The sequence below is a fragment of the Quercus suber genome, unplaced genomic scaffold (assembly GCF_002906115.3).
Source record: "Quercus suber isolate HL8 unplaced genomic scaffold, Cork oak 2.0 scaffold_762, whole genome shotgun sequence".
In the NCBI taxonomy this organism is placed as follows: domain Eukaryota; kingdom Viridiplantae; phylum Streptophyta; class Magnoliopsida; order Fagales; family Fagaceae; genus Quercus; species Quercus suber.
Window position 1 is genome coordinate 160580 of NW_027070198.1, and position 12240 is coordinate 172819.

Here is a 12240-nt window from a genome sequence, read left to right on the forward strand (position 1 = left end):
CCTCTCCGATCAAATACAGCGGTGATTCTGACGGACCATGAAAACGTCAGACCATGATTCCAATCAGCCTCTGTCATCTCCGATCACATGAAAACGACCGGCTTTCTCGGCAGACCATGATCCGATGATCCAAGGCCTTGACTTAGTGAACGCCAGTGATTCCGACGGGTTTGTTCCATTTGATCGTTGATGGTGGCTAGTGGTTGGGTGTGGGTGATTTTGGGTTTGTGTTAGGTCTATAGCTTGATGGAGAAGACGGTTATTGACTGGGTGTGGGTGTGGCTCGACGGAGAAGACAAGTTTGTGAGTTTGTTCCAAAGGGAAGGAAATAGTAAAAAATGTAAAACGAATGAGTATTTTATTGAATAAATATGTAGAATAGATAAATTGATGTGGGTGTTTTGTAAAAGTGGATGTGTAAAATAGAAAAAGTAGGTTTTTTCTTGCAAAATAGACAAAAAATTTGCACGAGCTGATGTGGTTGCTTTAAGGGAGAGAATGTTATTATGTCTATAATTTGGAAAGGATTTAAAAAAAAAATATTCCTTCTATTCTAATTTGATTATCCTGTTTCAAAAAACTAATTTTTTAAGAGAATATCATTTATTGTCTTGTGTACGGTATAAAAATGTCTAAGTTTTCAAAACTACCCTTAAATAAATTTATCAAAAATAGCTTTGGAAATAAAGTAGAGACATAGTAGGAATATTAGTAAATTAATAGTTTTTAATTTTAAAAACAGAACAATATTTTGAGACATTCAAAAATGGAATAGAAAACAAACAAATTGTGACGTATATAATAATCAAATAAGAAATTAGGAATGGATTTTGTCACATTTATAGAATCTTTTAAAGGGTAGCGTCATTTATACAAATCTTTTGGAGAGTGCCATTGTGATAAATAAATATCCGGAAAGGTTATAATCCATTTTTTAATTTTTAATTACAGCACCTATCGGGCTCCACAAGAGCAATGTAGGAAATATGACACTTGATTATGGTATACTCAAGTCATTGGTAAAAGAATGTCAAGCCTTTAGATGGGGCCTTGAATGATGACACATTGTTGCAACCCAGAATATTTAAATCAAGCCTCTTATTTATTCCACGGACCATCTCCATACAATCTCCAAGCTTTTCAATCCTCATTATATAAATCATTATATAACAATACTTTTGTGAATGTGTGGCAAACCACTACTAAAGCCGCCCAATTATCATACAGCCACAAATATTCTCCCAGATCTCATTGTGCATATTCATCTCCTGAAATCCGTTCAACTTGTATCTCTGGGGCATCTTTTCTTCTCTAGGCAAGTAATTTATTCAACAACCAAAGAGAGATGCAATAAGTATAAGACATCACAAGGATGGTATATTTGGCCTTTCCTAAAGACTACATTGGACAATGTATATTGTTCTCAGTACTTTAATATATAAGTGATTGAAACTGGAATCCGAATATCCCGACCATGAAAAAAGCTAACCGCCCCTTTTAAATAACAATTGCTCTTCTGCTAGTGTGGTGTTATCTCCAACAACTGAAACCCAACTCTCTGTAATCTTTTCCACTCTTCCATCTAAGATCTCCACCAACGTGAAGGCTCGCATTGTACCTTCAGACTCTGGTGTCAATACAGGAGTTTCATCATTCATGAAGCTTCTGTTTCCAGTTCCTTGTTCATTATTCAGTCTTTTAACCCTAGGAACAATAGCCCCATTCAGGTATATAGTGTTGTCATCCCCAACCACAATCATTTTCCGGAGACCCTTCCTATATGCCAGCTCCTTGTGCATGTGACCAAACACGACCAGTGGGACGCATGATTTGCCAGTCTCTTTTAGGAGGGATATTGCCTGTTCTAGATCTGGACCACGAGAGAATATTGTAAGGTAACAATATTATTCCATCTTAAAATAGATCAATACCTTGCAAGATGGAAGCTGAATTCTAAGTAATTACCTGGATCACCATGGTCACCACCCCCGAAAACCCAATCCTTTCCACAAATATCATTCAAATTAGAACCAAGCCCTGCCCAAAAATTCTCTCTTAAAAATTATTGTCAGGAAAAGCTTAACTAAAATTGATTTTGGCAGACTGATACCTGTGGGTCCATTATGTGCAAGCAATATGACAAAATGATCCTCCGGTGTGCCCAAAGCAGCATTATAGATCCTCCTAGCACTTCCATCCATGTCTTGGACACCATATCTAAGAAGAGTTTCCAAATTGATGAGTTGTAATGTAAGTCACAATGACAATAAGACGAGTGAGATTTCATAATGGAGAATCTCATCTACATGTTACAAGAAGCTGTTCAGTTCTTATTTTATAGTAGATGAATCTGATGCCCTAAGAAAAGATTGGTAGATTCACATACCAATCATTCAAATACAATCTATTGATGTGATCACATCACTATTTGCATAGACAAGAGGAATATCATTTTTGCATGAAAACCAAGGGAAAATAGAAAGATGGTAGTGATGTAGATAAAGCAAATCAACACAGACCTTGTAAGATGCATTCAGAAATTCTATAAATTCCACACTTGAAAGAACTATTATGAAGAAAACAAATGTGATCAAATTACATACTATCTAATTCTGTTGAAGTTGTACAACATACCTTGCAGATAGAAGCTTTTTCCGAAACAATTGCTCCCCTCCACTGGAAAATGGCCGTCCACCAACGATGCTTACTTTTATCAAGGGAAAGTCTAAATGTTGATAAGCTACATGCTCCTCACCAAGACTGATTATTACAAAGTAACAATTCAAGCATGACATGTGACCTTTTAAGAGAAAACTTAATCGATTTATTGAAAGATTTTTGCAAGTTAGTTTAAAGTAGTCATCATAAATTTGTAGCTATTCCACCATGTATTTTAATAAATGCTAGCAAATACTTTCACACGGTTGGAGAAAATGGAAAACACAAAAACAAAAAGGGGGGGGAGGGGAACTGACATTGCCAACCATGACATGGTAATAAACACTAACAAGTACTTTCAGGCATTTCAAGAAAATGAAAATCACAAATAAAATACAGAGAAAAAAAACCTGGCATTGTCAACCATAACATGAAATGAGCACTAACAAATACTTTCATGGGTATGAAAACATATATTAAAATAGGAAATATCAAAATATTCTCACCACTCAAGCTGAAGTTGAACTCCATCCTTCCTCCTGATAATCAAATCAAGGAATTAATTAAACTAATTATCAGAGTCTACATAATAGAGCTTACATGTTGAACTGGTCAAACATATAGTTTTCTAAACATGTGGCACATGTATACACACACACACACACACACAGAGTTCACATAGCTTATAAAGGGATCAAGTTCCCAGACTCGTTATGTTCCTTTAAAAGTTGCAGCAATGACACAAGAACACTAATAAAGTCTAATAAAAATTAAAAGAAAAGGAACCCTCTAGCAAGCAAATATAAATGATAATTGTACACTGGTATGGTGTAAACTTACTTTCCAGAAAACTGTTGAGTATACCAGGCATCATGATTTCCCAAAATAGCTGCTTTAGCAAATTCAAGACTGGCAGCACTTTGGACGAGTTCAACATTCTCCTCACCAAAATCACCTGAACAAAATCAATTGAAAGCATGAAGCCAAAAAAAAAAAGACAACAGAAGGGAAAGAAAGTTTCATATTTAAATCAATAAATAAAAATAGATCTTACTTGCTCTCTTGAGCAGATACAGATACAAAATACAGGCTCAGCATGACATGAATATGCTGAACGTTTCCCTGTTGACTAAGTGTCTGGAGTTTGTTCTATTTATTCCAAACTTGTGGACAAGTCAGTCCAGAGCATGTCAGGCACATAGAAGTGTCATCGACAAAACTCTTTATTCCAAGCCACTTAGACCACCATATATACTAGGCCAAAAGAGACTAAATGCATATAAACTAGGTAGATGGACGGTGAGGAAGAATAGAACCTGCCTGTAAACAGCACCAGATCTGGCTGCAGTTCACCAGAAACCCACATTAGACTGTTATAGATATCCATACAAATTTTTACCATGTAAAGCTAAACAACTACCATAAATAAAGGCGGGAAAGAGAGCACAAAACAATTGGATGTATCAGAAACAAAGAGGTTATATGGGAAACCTGAGATTACCATTAATACAACAACAACAACAACAATCAAGCCTTAGCCCCAAATTTAATGGGGTTGCTTATTGGTCCTCAACAAATTAGTAAGGGTTGGCCATACGTATTCTTGTCTACCATTTTATTCTATTCGAAGTCATACTTACTTCCTTAATTGACATGTCCTTTTTTTACCATTAATCCAGAGCACAAAATAATTGGATTAACTAAAATTCCTCTCTCTCTCTCTCTCTCTCTCTAACTTTCTTTTTGGGTGTATTTATAAGTTAACATAAATCACTTCTTCACCATGTAATTGTAAACAACTAGTAGTTAATTAAATTCCATCTACATAGTTGCTCAGCAAGTTGTTCATGCAATTTTCAGTACTGAGATTATACATTAAAAAAAAAAAAATGTTAACCCTATATAAAACTCTAACCAAGGTTTCAACGTTAACCCAATGTTTCTCAAAGCTTCCAATTTAGGTTTTCACAACATAAATCATAGTTCATGTTTATTGAAATTGTTCAAAGCTAGGATCTTTAATCCATTACTAAACATTACAAACCCAACAAATTAACAAATACTGTTTTTAGGTCGGTTTAATTTCAACAATATAGAAAAAAAAAAAAAAGAAAGCAAATTACAGAAAGAAATAAATACATTTTTCAAAGTAAAAAGAAAGCGGGAGAGAGATACCTGAAGAAATTGAAGTGCCTTTGTATCTTCTTGTAGATTCCAATCATTATGCTTCAAAAACCCCAAATTTTCATTCCCAAAAAAAAAAAAAAAACTGTTATTTCGCACGGAGCTAGGGTTTCTGAATTTACATAAAAAGAAATGAGAGAGAGAGAGAGAGAGAGAGAGCTCACGATGTCTCCGATGACTGCGATTCGAGCAGAAGTGGCCATGGGAGGGCGTGAAAGGTTGGAGGAATGGGAATTGGCGGGAGAAGGACCGGAGAGACAGCACAGAGTGGGCGCGTGTACCAACGTCCTTAACATAGGTAAGCTTCTTTGGTTTTCTCTTACTCGCTCGCACACGCGCTAATAATAGTGTCAGAATTATTTGCGATGAATTTGGTGCTTACATTTTAGTTAAAAGTCAATTTAGTTTATGCTATTTTTAACTTACAATCAAATCATAGTTTTCCTTGCATTTTTTAGCACTTTATTGGCGACTGTACACAAAAACATAAATCAAATTTATCAATTTCTAACTCTAATAGACATATATATCAACTCAACAATCAAAACAAATCTATAATTGTACCTAGAATGACTGTAATTTTGAAAATAACAGTAACCAAATCAACTGTAAATTGAAAATAACATTAACCAATTTTATTATTACCAAAATGTAAGGATCAAATTTACTGCTACCAAAATATAGGGGCCAAATTGACAGAGAGTAGTGACCACAAAATATAGGAACTAAAATAGTATTTTTGCCTAATATTTTTGAACAAAATACAAATCTCATATGTCATTAAATAAAGTAAAATATAGATATCCATAGAAGGACTATGATAAACAACAAAACCATGGCTTAGGTTAGGTTTTTTCCTAGCCATATGCACATTGGTTTGCCTCACGACTCTCACAAAAGCAATGCTTTATCTTCACATGTATAGGATTTGATTGAGGAGGTTACCGCAACCCATAATAAGAGTGGTGTGATGTAAGTTACTAACATGAGTTCCAGCAACCCAATAAAAACTACCTTCGCATCAATCCATTCTATTAGTGCGAAACCCTTCAAACGTCTCCTATTTTTTTTTTATTGGATGAGAATTTTGAAAATTTAACCATTGGATTGCATGTTCGTATTATATTCTTCATGCTTGCAAAATTTCAATAAGATCAATGATCAATAGCAATGCTATCAATGACAAGTTTAAATTTCAAGTTTTTATGATAAAAAAATTATACACAAAAAATACGTTATTGATTAGATAGTAAATATCATCTGATATAAATGAAATTTAACATGCATATGAAGAACATAAAAAATATGTAATCCAACAGTTAGATTTTCAAAATTCACACTCAATAAAAAAAAAAAATACAGAACAAGTTTAGATAATTTCTATTCAAATTAATTTGAAGAGCAACCTTTAAGATAAGAGGATGAATCCTCAAAACTTACATGCATAGTGACAGCAAATATAACAATAAGGGGTTGTTTGGTTTTTTTAAAAACAATCACTCATCATTCCTCACTTAATTTTTGTCACTCATCACTCATCACTCGTCACTTAAAATACCTCAATTTCCTATACCCCACCCGTTTGGCACATGTTTTCAACTTCTCATCTCTCAAATTTTTCTACTGTTTGTGGGACCCACTGCTTGAGCACCATGTTAGTGAGTATAGTTAGCCTACCCGCCTCATAAAGCATTCCCACTAAGCCATTATATGTACCTCTCAAAATGGTTGAAGCTTTTGTTCAATTACTCAGGCACAGATATACATAGAGAACTGTGTCTTAGATAGAAAACCAAAGAAGCAATAGAGAAAATATTCAAATTTGAAGAAGTGGGGTTTGAAGAAAAATAGGAACAAAAGTAAAATGAAGTGGAAGAAGGAAAAGGGACCCAGCAGCGTGACCCAACCCTGTGTCTTATTGATTTTTTTTTTTTTTTGTGGGTCTGAGACTGAGATGATGGTGCTGATGGTGGAAATGGAGAAGAAAAACAGTAATACTCACACACAAACATCCTACCCGGTTTGTTTTGGGTTGAGGTTTGTTTTGGAGATTGTTTGAATTAAAAAGTTTGTGAGTATTGTTTGTGGGTATTGTTTGAATTGAAAAGTTTGTTTCTTGATTTTGGAGGATGGAGAAGATGGTGGGTCTGAGTTGATGGTGGTACAATTTACCAAAAGAAGAAGAAGAAGAAGAAGAAGAAGAAGAGAAGAATAGAGAAAGGTGATCCCCAGACCCAGTGTGAAAGACAAAGAAAAAGAAAAAGAAAAAGACAACTGTGTTGGAGAGAGCAAAAGGTTTGACTGTGGGTCCCTCAATGTGTGTGTATTTACAAAAATGCCATCATAACTCTGTTTCCATAACTTGAAAACACTTAAAATGTGTTTTCAATTTCCACAACTCATTACTCAAAAATTAGAGATTTGAGTGATGAAAACAAAAACTAAAAATATTCCCAAACAAACCCTTTAGCCATGTGACCCACATATTTTGAGTTATGGGTGATAGAAATAGAGTTATGGGTGATCAAAACTGAAAATCTAAATAGCCCCTAAAGTTCTCATACAAGGCCATTCTTAATGCTCGATATCCAACCTCTTTAGTTGCTGAGTCCCACAAACAGATCATTAGAATAATGCCTTTATTAATTTATATATTTATTGGGGGTGGGGGGAGGGAAGCCTCGAAGCTGGAATTCATATATGTTTAATTGGTTTGGTTAATTAAGAGAATCTCATTTAGGCTGGTTAAAAAAGAAATCATCTCTAAAACATTCAAAAAATTAGCAGACCTTAAAACCAACCTAATCACCTCCAATGCAAGTGACCACTCGTCTTGTTCAACTTGCTCGACACATCCACAATTCAAGATAGTGGATCAAATATATACAAAGTGGAAACAAATGAACCACATAAACTTAAGCCACCTTTAGCAAAACTGCTAGAAACAGTGGCACAATTAGGTTGCGCCCAAACTTACAAGAACAAACTCTCCAAACTAGTTTAGAAAGAAATTCTTCAAACTTCTCATATATTTCTTTTTTGGGTATAAATTTTGAAAATCTAACCGTTGAATTTCATATTTCTTATATTCTTAACATACGTATCAAATTTCGTTCAAATTGAATGTTATTTACTATTTGATAATTAACTTATTTTTATATATAATTTTAGATCACAAAAACTTGAAATTATAATATTTATTTGATGACATAGTAATTAATCTTTAATCTTCTTGAAATTTTGTAAGCATTAAGAATGTAATAAGAATATGTAATCTAACAATTAGATTTTCAAAATTCACACTCAATATAAAGATATATACTAAGTTTGTAAAATTTCTCTCCAAACTAGTTTAGAAAGAAACATTGTTCAACTTACAAATGGCCTTTTCATCTAGTCAGGACGTACATTTACATGCTTGTATTGATGTCACATTAGACATGCCAGAGAAGCAACCAAATCCACAAAATGACACTTGGCTCAAATTCCAAAGGATTATAACACAATTTTGAAAAAGCAGCACTCACCTGAAAATATGAACCTACCTTAGTAGCAAGCAATTAGAAGGAATTATGCTTGGGCACAATTTTTAACACAATTTTATAACACAATTAATAATATAGCAAGTTGGGATTGATAAAAGTATGTTTTTGGGTCATGTGAAGACACACTCTTACTAATTACAATTAACCATATGATAAATTGTGGTATAAAATTTATGTAAGAATTTGTCTCTAGTATAAAATTGTTCAGAATAATATTTTAAATAATTTAATATTTAAATAACATTACACGTATTTTTATATATTTTTAAAAATACAAATAATACGACTAGAAGAACGTACGTTACCTACAATTTGAAGAGCAACCTTTGATCAATGTGAAGCGACAGAAGTGGAAGATGTGCGGTGGAAAATGAAAGAGGTGGGTCATTTCATTAATGATGCTAGCTGCCTCGCATATTCACATTTGTTGAAGTCGCCTCATTTTTAAATTTTGGGTGGCAGCCACTAACAGTTAACACAACACGTGACTTTTGTTTTTCTTCTAATTATTATTTTAGAGAATAATATATATGGATTTATATAACAAAAATTAAAAATATTACTACCTCTGCCTCATTTTTTTTTGTCTTCTATTTTATTTTGAGATGTCCCAAAATATTATCATATTTCTAAAAATAAAAGTCATTAATTTACTAATGTTCATATTATACCCCTATTAATTTACTAATTTAATTTTTTGTTTTTAAGAGTAGTTTTGAAAACTTATACATTTTTAAAAGATAAACAAGACAATAAATGATGTTCCTTTAAAAAGTTTGACTTTTCAAACAGGACAAAAAAAATGGGACGGAGGGAGTATATTGTATAATGTCAGTATAATCTTTAATACACTTTTTTTTTTCTTCTAAGTTTTTAATATTATAAAATCATGAAAACTCACTAAAATTATTTATATGTTTTGGATTTTTTTAAGAAAAAAATGAATGAGTTATAATACATTTATGTTATTTATATTAAAAATTTTAAAAATATTTAAAAAATTATTTATTATTTCATCGTTCCGACCATTAGATCATAAAATGGGAAATCACTTTCTTTTCGATTTTTTGACCTGTCTTACTTTTAAAACTATAGTTCAAATTAAAACAATCCTATTTTTGGGGGGTGCATTATAGTTTAGTGCACGTTTCATAATGTTGTGAAGAGTCAAAGATTGGATAAAGAAAACATGATTGATTGTTACTGGAGGCTCAGCTCATGCTCTTGATCTATCTTCTATTCTTTGGATTATATGAGTGAAATGTTAACGCAGTTAGGAATGATTTATTGTAAGATTCTCTTAATAAAAAATTGATTTAAATTGATGACGTGATTAAAAATAGTAAAGCGAAACTTAAAAAGTTAGCTTTATTGACTCTATATTTAATAAAATTAGTTATAAATCAAACCTAAAGCAAAATAATTTAACAAAAATCTGTTTCTTAACGAGCATCTCGTAACATGCCTCTTAACACTTCCCTTATACTAATAGCATCGGTAGAGCACACCGACACTGCATCATCAGCAAATTGAATTATTACCTTTCATTTTCGGACCTCTATAATCTTTACGCCCCATCAACTACCTCATTGAGTCTTCATTGAAAGTTTCAAACAGTCGTTGAGCCTAAAGTTCAGCTTGAAAGTTCAAACACGCAATCTTATACATGATTTGCTTCCCTAAAACATTTAATCCACGAAGCAATCATATAAAAAACTCTGAGAAATTAAAAGATCTCCGTACTTGGATCTAACCAAATTGGACTCACATAAAAAATATATATATCTCCATGCTACCAAGCAATATTATCCAATAGGACCAGTACTACTAGCTCCATCCCTTCAATGGCTTCCAAATCCCTTCCCTATATTTTTTCCACTCTCCTTTTGCTTCTCCAACTACAATTCTCTGCCGGACAAACTGAAGTGAAAGCCGCATACTGGTTTCCTGGCTCAGGGTTGTCTGTTTCAGGCATAGATTCCACACTCTTCACCCATCTATTTTGTGCCTTTGCCGATCTTGACCCAACCACATACCAAGTTTCCATTTCATCCTCAAACTTAGCCGAGTTCTCCACCTTCACCACCACTGTGCAACAAACAAACCCTTCAGTTCAAACCCTCTTATCCATTGGTGGAGGAGGCGCTAATGCCACAACTTTTGCTGCTATGGCTAGCCAAGCAAGTTCTCGCGCATCATTCATAAATTCCTCTATACAACTAGCAAGGTCTTACAACTTTTATGGCCTTGACCTTGACTGGGAGTACCCTTCTACAGCTACTGAATTTACCAACCTTGGTTTACTTCTAGACGAGTGGAGAGCTGCAGTGGCTAGTGAGGCCACAAGCTCTGGCAACACAACATTGCTTCTAGTTGCAGCTTTCTATTATTCTTCAAACTATTACGGTTTGACTTACCCAATTCAGGATATATCAAACAGCTTGGACTGGGTCAATGTTATGGCCTATGACTTTATTGCACCTGGTTGGTCACCAAATGTGACTGGGCCTCCTGCTGCGTTGTACAATCCAACAAGCCAAGTTAGCGGAGACAGTGGCATCACAGCTTGGATTCAAGCTGGTGTTTCTGCCAGTAAATTGGTACTCGGTCTTCCGTTTTATGGCTACGCATGGACTCTAGTAAGTGCTGATGACAATGGAATATTTGCTCCGGCTAATGGAGCTGCTATATCCTCAGATGGGTCAATAGCTTATAGCCAAATCGTGGATTTCATATCCCAGAATAGTGCCACAACAGTGTATAATTCCACGTTTGTTACAAACTATTGCTATTCTGGGACGACATGGATTGGTTACGATGATACGAATAGTACATCTACCAAGGTTACATATGCCAAGGGAACAGGATTGCTTGGCTACTTTGCGTGGCAGATTGGTCAGGACCCAAATTTCGTTCTTTCTGAAGCAGGTTCGTATGAGTTTAATCATTTTTATTTTGATAAATATGGGTTTAATCATTTATATATACTATATACTTCAACTCGTGCATTTAAATTTTGTCAAGACCCAACCATTTAAAAATTTGGCTGATTTCTGAGATGCAAGTTGCAACCATGTTGCTCTTTAATGTTTCAATCAATGAAAAAAAAAAAGTAAAAAAAGACTAGTGGGAACTTTATAATATTTGGTTTAGATAGTTTTGGGGGTCTAATTAGACAAGGGTGTGAGAAAGCTGAAGAATATTAGTAGATAATAGCGACAATCAGCGTGGCGTTTGTTTGAACTCTTGAACTTTAATACTTTGTCTGCACGTTCACATACATGGCATCTTTGATTGATGATTATTAATATTCTTGTTTGTCTTGTTCATTTTTATCCTGTGATGTTCATACTTCTGAAGTGTAATTCTTACTCTTGTCACAGCTTCAAGTGCATGGGGAGCGAGCTTAGAATTAAGAGATCAGATGTAAAAGGCTATATTATTCACAATAAGGCCAATACTATCCAGTATGTTAGCATGTTATATGCATAAAGGCTAATGAGCAATTTAAGCACTGATGTTTATGATGTCCATCCGAGGGACAGATTTTAGCCATTTTAGTTTAGTTTGGCCCATATTAAGGTGATTTTTTTTTTAATGGTTTTCACTTGCACTTTTTTGAAGTACAAATTTTTAAATTTTTTTACCTACATGTAAGTAGTGCACGGTGATCACAGGGTGAGCAGGTTCGGGTTGAGAATCAACCTGCCACTATATATATGTGTGTGTTAAGAGAATGATCTATAGTTGAGTACTAAGACTGTAGTGCGGCGATTGGAGATGGTCAATGGTTATGCTGTCAATGATTATTCATACTCTGACGAGTGAACTGAGGTCATTGAGGTTAAAATTG

The 12240-nt window shown here is 34.1% G+C and overlaps 2 protein-coding genes across 5 annotated transcripts; one reads left to right on the top strand and one right to left on the bottom strand.

The window, feature by feature from the left end:
* Nucleotides 1–1081: 1081 nt before the first annotated feature.
* Nucleotides 1082–5202, bottom strand: LOC112023458 (uncharacterized). Of its 4 annotated transcripts, none has more exons than XM_065766963.1 (9): nucleotides 5007–5202; nucleotides 4834–4884; nucleotides 3979–4000; nucleotides 3499–3613; nucleotides 3165–3197; nucleotides 2635–2800; nucleotides 2111–2217; nucleotides 1966–2037; nucleotides 1082–1870 (listed from the first exon to the last, which is right to left on the bottom strand). In XM_065766963.1, the coding sequence occupies exons 2-9, from the start codon at nucleotides 4878–4880 to the stop codon at nucleotides 1485–1487; spliced, it is 948 nt and encodes a 315-aa protein (XP_065623035.1). In that variant the 5' UTR covers nucleotides 4881–4884; nucleotides 5007–5202; the 3' UTR covers nucleotides 1082–1484. The 4 variants fall into 4 exon arrangements, with proteins under 4 accessions (XP_065623035.1, XP_023911830.2, XP_065623036.1 ...); XM_024056062.2 differs by having other exon boundaries at nucleotides 2635–2760; nucleotides 5007–5200; XM_065766964.1 differs by having other exon boundaries at nucleotides 2635–2760; nucleotides 3975–4000; nucleotides 5007–5199.
* A 4853-nt stretch (nucleotides 5203–10055) lies between these two features.
* LOC112023470 (class V chitinase) lies at nucleotides 10056–11985 on the top strand. Its single transcript, XM_024056073.2, has 2 exons — nucleotides 10056–11315; nucleotides 11771–11985. The coding sequence occupies exons 1-2, from the start codon at nucleotides 10232–10234 to the stop codon at nucleotides 11815–11817; spliced, it is 1131 nt and encodes a 376-aa protein (XP_023911841.1). The 5' UTR covers nucleotides 10056–10231; the 3' UTR covers nucleotides 11818–11985.
* Nucleotides 11986–12240: the final 255 nt, after the last annotated feature.

Excerpts from the sequence above, each read along its gene's own strand:
- LOC112023458 (XM_024056062.2), bottom strand. The coding sequence starts at position 5,138 with ATGTTAAGGACGTTGGTACACGCGCCCACTCTGTGCTGTCTCTCCGGT. Across the intron at positions 4,885-5,006 it reads TCGCAGTCATCGGAGACATC|CATAATGATTGGAATCTACA; the intron begins GTGAGCTCTCTC and ends GGGTTTTTGAAG. Across the intron at positions 3,614-3,978 it reads AGATCTGGTGCTGTTTACAG|GTGATTTTGGTGAGGAGAAT; the intron begins GCAGGTTCTATT and ends GATTTTGTTCAG.
- LOC112023470 (XM_024056073.2), top strand. The coding sequence starts at position 10,232 with ATGGCTTCCAAATCCCTTCCCTATATTTTTTCCACTCTCCTTTTGCTT. Across the intron at positions 11,316-11,770 it reads TTTCGTTCTTTCTGAAGCAG|CTTCAAGTGCATGGGGAGCG; the intron begins GTTCGTATGAGT and ends CTCTTGTCACAG.